Source organism: Malurus melanocephalus, unplaced genomic scaffold, assembly GCF_030028575.1.
Source record: "Malurus melanocephalus ecotype Western Australia unplaced genomic scaffold, MMel_1.1 scaffold_41, whole genome shotgun sequence".
Taxonomy (NCBI): Eukaryota; Metazoa; Chordata; class Aves; order Passeriformes; family Maluridae; genus Malurus; species Malurus melanocephalus.
Genome location: NW_026623273.1, coordinates 1,969,064 through 1,975,577, shown reverse-complemented (window position 1 = coordinate 1,975,577; position 6,514 = coordinate 1,969,064). Strand labels below are relative to the sequence as shown.

At 41.5% G+C, this 6,514-nt stretch overlaps 1 protein-coding gene across 2 annotated transcripts in view; it reads left to right on the top strand.

Moving 5' to 3' along the window:
- The first annotated feature begins 2,917 nt into the window (after positions 1-2,917).
- RICTOR (RPTOR independent companion of MTOR complex 2) overlaps positions 2,918-6,514 on the top strand; it is a 73,922-nt gene continuing 70,325 nt past the window's right edge. For both annotated transcript variants that reach the window (XM_057364700.1, XM_057364702.1), the window contains exons 1-2: positions 2,918-2,997; positions 3,148-3,195. In XM_057364700.1, the coding sequence (XP_057220683.1) occupies positions 2,949-2,997; positions 3,148-3,195 (97 nt within the window). In that variant the 5' untranslated portion in view covers positions 2,918-2,948. The remainder of the gene's footprint in view (positions 2,998-3,147; positions 3,196-6,514) is intronic.

Sequence of the window (6,514 nt, the reverse complement as noted above, 5' to 3'; positions counted from 1 at the left end):
TTCTTCATTKGACTCCAGACAAGTGAAAAGCTTTTCTTTTTGATCTTTATTTTGGATTTTAAATCTTGAAGATTTATAATTCACACAGTATCATCCTCTACAGCACATTGCATACCCATCTTTGGGTATGCTGCAGGGTGTGCTCCACACAAGGGGGCAAAACCAACAATTTTGTGATTGGAAAGGGAAGGAACAAAGCAGTTTCTTTATGAGTCCTTTATACACATGCACAAAAAYGTGGCTCTAGTTTTAGAATCCCCTTTCCCCTCCTTGAACATGTAGAGACATTTTGTCATGATTTCAAGATTAACCTGCCTCTGCAAAYCTCCAGGTGACACCAGAGGATTGTTGTGCTCTCCTATGCTTTGGAAGTGGGAAAGGAAAAACACCAGCAGCTCAYAGGAAATTCAGCTTTCATAGTGCGYTGCTGGCTTTTGGAGGTCTACTAAACTACATAGAGAGAAGTTACTTTCACATAACATCAYAAAAGAAGAACTAAAATTGAACTATTCTGATTGCCCATTTGGTCACTGAAGCACCTTTTATTCAACTGGATTTATAGTCCACRCATTTCCGTGTTTTAGACACTGAAAGACAAAAAAATGAATACAAGRGGCTGAATCAGCTGTAATTTGTGACACACAAGCTAAGTACAGAAGTTAATTTCTTCTTGGGTACTAATTTTCCCCCTCCAAATTAGCTCTCCAAATGGAATAAATAGCTTTCTTTTCCCCCTCCATATTTCTCCCCTTCTGCATATTCAAGAGCAATAGTGGCTGATGAAAATATGTAGAAAATTTGACATGAAAGGAACCTTTATAATTTTATAAATGAACTCTTGTGGTTYTTTCCCCACATTTGAAAGAAGACTAGAACATAGGAAAAGCTCCAAAAACAGATCCCAAAGCATCATTTACTGTCCTGGGGTGAGGACTCCTCATGCCAGCGATGGCCCTTTTTAAAGCCCTAACTCTCTTTGTAACATTATGAAAGGGGCTTTTTGTTTGTTTGTTTGTTTTGATCTAAGTGATAATTAAGGTTAAYGCATTCTCACTCTTTTCCATTTCACCATAATGAAAAATTTAACATTTTATGTTCCATTTCCTTTTTTTTCCCCAGTTGTGGCAAATATTAATTATACCTCAAGCTATTTTTAACGTTGCCTTGTGGATTAACAGTTGCAACTGCCATTATGACATCTTCTTGTGTGTTATTATCAGAGATTACTTCAATTTTGCATGCAGAATCCAAATATAAGTAGGGTAAAAAGGACACAGGAAACAGCAGCCCCCAAGAAAAATGTAATATTYTGATTATTAAAGGATGTCTGCAGGAAAAAAAAAGCTGCAAAAGAGTACTCTGAGATTTAAACTTACTCCTTTCTTACTCTCACTTGTTGAAGGATGATGTTTGGGTTGTCTTGGAATATCTCATGTCTTCCAGACTTTGTACCTACTAAGGAAGAAGCAAGCACTGAATGGCAGTAGCATTTAGCATCAATGTACTGAGCACTAAGTACAGATTACAAATTCAAATCCAATCTAGACTGGGCCAATGCTTAGTGTGGTGTCAAAGTTATAGGAAAATAATTAGACACCAGAAGAATTTTTAGTAAATAGGATGCAGCATTATTACCAGCAGCAGCAGTAMATATGACATTTTGAGGAGGTCAAGGGTTCTCTGGACATGAAAACTTTAAGGRCAGCCCTGAGGCATATTGATGAAACTGCTCCAGGGAGCTGGGCATGCTCTGGTCCTGTGTAATGGACAGATGAGATTTTACTGTTTACAGCTTTTAATTTTGAGATTCTGTGGTTCTTCTAGGACAGTAGCTTCATATTTAACAAGCAAAAACTATGATACAGAAGTTTTTTAAAATAATATTTTAAATTAAGTATATTTGATATAATTACATTAAAACAAGATTCCTTTATGTGTGACATTAACTGATATCCCAAAAAGTTTTTCCAGTCTGCCCTAACAAATAATTATTTCACACTCCTAAGCCAGTATTAATGTTTTAGAAGCGCACCAGTAAGTGTAAAAATTTTGAGATGAAACTTAATCTTCATGAATAATTAAAAAAMCCCTGGATTTTTATGACCCATGCTGGATCTGAATTGGAAGACCCCAACAGAAGAGGGAAAATTCAGAGTGGAAAATGATTAACCAGAAAACAGGAAAAAAGTCATGTAAGGTTGTAAAGGTATTTTTATACATGGCTGGCTACTTCTACTCTTCAACTTGATTTTATTTGCTGGATTTGGTCTAGAAAATTTGGGATGTCTGAGTGCAAGAATTTGTAATGTCTATGCCTGTCTGTAGCATCAGGGCATGATATGGGGTGCTATCCGAAAACACAAACTTCTCCCTAAAAAGGAGTCCGTACGTCAATGCACTGTTTCGCATGGGACTTTACAACACTTTTCCTTTTTTTTTTTTTTATTACATACGTTTATTTAATTACGTAAGTTTAACAAATATAAAAGCAGYAAGGAGTAGATTAGCACCTGAGCTTACAGAGACCCACCGTGCACAAACCCAAATAAGCGAAGAAAAACTTTCTTTTTATTTTTCCTGTTTTTAATTACTTCACGCATTAAAAAGCAGAAAACATCCGGAGTACAAAGCCCACGGTCACGCCGCACCCACGTGAATTACCACCTCATCACAAGGGCAAGAAACCGGGTGGGCAAACCCCGAGAAACCAAAAACCCAAAAAAAAAAAAAAAAAAAAAAAGAAAGAAAAAAAAAGAAAAAGAAAACAAAAGGGGGAAAAAAAAGTAATTTCGGTTGCGAGGCCGCCCTCGCCCCGCCCCGCGCGCGCCGCCTCAGCCGCCCCCGCGCTCGCGGTCAGGGGGGCGGTGCCCTCGGCGTCGGCGGCCCCGCGCGCCTCCCCTCGCGAGAGCGGGCGAGGTTTCCGGTGTTGTGGCTGCGGGGCCGCAAACATGGCGGCGACGCTCCGCGCCCGCTCGCTGAGGCACCTCCGCATCCGAGGTGAGGAGCGTCCCGCGGGCCGCACCGCCGGCGCCCGCACCGCCGCCGTGTCCGCCGGCGCCCCCCGCTCCTCCCTTCCCTTTTTGCTCCCTGTCCCCGGCTCCTTCCTCCCCTCCAGTCTAACGCGCTTCTCTCCCCCCGTCTCCGCAGGTCGGAACGACAGCGGCGAGGAGAACGTGTCCCTCGATCTCAGCCGAGGTACGGGCGGGGCGCGGGGGACGCCCGACCCTCGCTGTGCCTGAGGCGGGCGGGGGAAGAGGGGTGGCGGCGCGGAGCGGCCTGGTGGTGCCGCGGGGCGGGCGTGGGGCCGGGGCCGCCGGCGGGGGCTGAGCGGAGCCGCCCGCGGGTGGGAGCCGCTCCTCTGGCACCGCGGGACCGCGCCGAGGCCGCGCCAGGACCGTGCCGGGGCCGCGCCAGGACCGTGCCGGGGCCACGCCAGCGCCGCGGGGCTTTCTCCTCTCCGGAGTGCGGGCTGAGGCTGCTCGGCCGCCGCTGGGGCTGCCCTTGAAGCCCCTGTTGCTTTCAGACTGGCTTGTTTACAGTACCCGACCCTCCAGCCGATCGTTCTGTACGCCCCGGGCGGCACCTCGGCAGCGGCGACTGTTCTGCTTCCATCCCTTTTTCGTGTATCTGTAGCCTGCCCTAGGCCGGCTTGGCTGTCGCTCTTGCCCTGAGCCTCCGAGACCAGCAGCCACTCATCTCCCCTTTGCTTTTTAATTTTCTCTAAACATCCTCCACTGCTCTCAGATATGTCTTTGTGTGTGTGGTTGCGGGGGGGTTAAGAGGAAGGAAGCAACTCTGATATCTGCTACGCTAAGAAATTTTGTCTCAGAGAAACAGGTATTTGTTCCCTACCCAAATGTATAGGCAAAMTGTGATCTTGCCTTGCTGAGTACTGTAAGGGTTAGACTCTCCCAAAAAGACAGGTAAAATTCAAAAAACAATCTAGAATGTCATTGCTCTAGAAGCATTTATGTTTCCTGGGACAGGGTGTCCTGGTCTGGGAGAGGGAATAAAGTTGATGCTGATGTATAACTGTTCTGCTTCTGGAGATCCAGGACTGCTGTTAGGCAGAATAGATCCATTTTATTGGGAAGTAGGCAGGGAAATGACAGAATCAATGAGATAAAAGTGGCCTGTGAAATGGAAAGGAAGTAAAAATATCAGCATTAGAAGTAGTGTTTTCAATTTGGAATTGTTGATACGTACATTGTCTAATTCACTTTTTCCCCAAAGTAAGCTGTGTTTAAGCATTAATAAGCATTTTATCATAGGCTGCAATTTTTCTCTGTGTACACATATCRTATTTACAAGTATACTTTAATAACTGGGAAAACTGCTGGGGTTTCCTCAGTTTAAAGAAGTAAGCTCTTATGTGTCTTCTCACTCTATCTCCCAATGGACATGATTGCTTTAGAGAAATACTGGCTTTAAAAATAAAAACAAGGGAAATTTCCATCAGTAAAACATGGAATGAAGGCATTGACAGTAAGCACATGACAAAATTATTACTCTAAGCAGTGTTACCTGCTTATGTAATTTGAAGAATCAGGGTATTAATGAATAGGTTTAATAACTTTCTTATGTTCTGAAGCATACTGAAGTGTTTTGAGGTGAAGGAACAATGCACAAAATTTAAATGCTGGAGAGGTAATTTTGAGATGTGGTTGATTTGAAATATTTTAATCAGAATTTGATAGATGATAATCACTGTGATACTGATTTTTGCCATGAGGTATTTTCAGTATTATTTTACTTTCAATCTGCTGATTCCGAGAGACCATAGTAGTAGCAGGACAACTATCACACATGTATCATATTGTAAAAGAGGCTTGTTGAGTAAGATGCAAAACATGTTTTTARTGCAATGAAAAATGTTATTTGCTCTGTGGCTATAGCGCTCCTATTTAGAAAAAAAAAAAAGTTGAGGAAATTTTAGTAAGAAGCTGCTTTAAAAATAGATGTCAACCAAGGGTTTGGATTTTTTGTTGGAAAAACTACAGTTGTTTTTTTTTTAAAGTACAGCTAACGGAGCAGTAATCATATAGCACCTTCCATGGTAGATATTAACTACATTTTAAAGAGGAAACAAAAGTAAGAAACTTAGAAGTCTCAGCAAGACATTAACTAAGCTAAATGATAACTTGATTTCCACAGTGAACACAATGAATATTTGTTTTTCCAGCTGTTACAATAGTTATGTAACCAATTATTTAAAATATTTTGTTACCCTAATTTGGTGCTAATAGCACACTGTTTTGATTCACTGCGTTGTGCAGATCACATACTTTTCCACAGGGCTCACATTTGCATTAGCTTAAAAGAATGTTCTAATGTTTTTTGTTACCCAGTACAACTGAACTTTGTGTTGATTAATGTGAAGTATCTGATTTGGGCAAAGTAGAGAATCACCATAAACAGAGTCTCAGCCATATGCTTCTAGTTRTGGGGGCCTCTGTTACAAACCTTTTGAATAGGTTCCTATTAGTAATGGCATGACTTAACATACAGGTTAGATCTTTACTCATCCATACCTGTGGACTGTGTACTGACTACACTTTCCATGCAAYAGGCTAGTGCTGTTATTAAGAGTTTCAAATGAAATAATATGTGTGGAGAGGGCACTCCTGTTTGTGCTGCTTTAGGTCCTGCTTCTTCCTGGCCTTTTGAGCAGTAAGGCTTGAGGAGTGCCTTGCTGCTTACAGAGCTGACCTGCATTTCTAGGTGTTTGGTTTGCTCTTTTCTCTGGTCCTGTAGTTACAGGGTTGCTTATGTTTTCCCAGAAGACATCAATCTTTGGCAAATTTTTATCATGGCTGCTATAATAGGTTTACTCTTTGGAGCTTCTTGGTATGCTCTCTTATTAAAAATGATGCATTATGTTTATGAAAGGCATTTTGTATGATAGTGGATGGCACATTTTGTCTGTTTATGTAGATATGTAATACATTATTAGCCTGCTTAAAGATGATGATATAAATAAGTATGTGGTTTATTTTTTCTGATTTGTTTTTTCTTACTTTGTTCGTTTGTTTGTTCTTCAGTGTTTTGGTGTTTTGTTTTTGGTTTTTTCAATTTATTTTATTTCTGAGCCACACTGTCCTGCCCATCTTCTAAGGGGTTTCAGATAAATCTCTTTTTAAGAAAACGACTTCACTGAAAGCATGATCAACTCTGGAAAAATTATCCCCAGGATAAACATTTTTGTGTATAATGTTGGTATAGTTAGAACAAATGGTGCAGATACAGGTAGACTCAGTTCTGTTTGAGATCTTGTGTCTGTTTAATATCATACATCTTCAGTTTATTACAAAATTGTAATTAGTAATTGGGATTTAGAGCACTCATGTTTTGGCCTTGTGTTATATTACCTGCTCAGAATAGAACAGAAAAGGAAAAGGAGGACACACTCACCACCAGTGCAACTCCCATTGCAGTCATCTGGAAGGAATTAGCAATGGGATGAGAGAGATTGGTTTAATTAGACTACTGAAATCAAGCTCGTAACTTCCTAAGG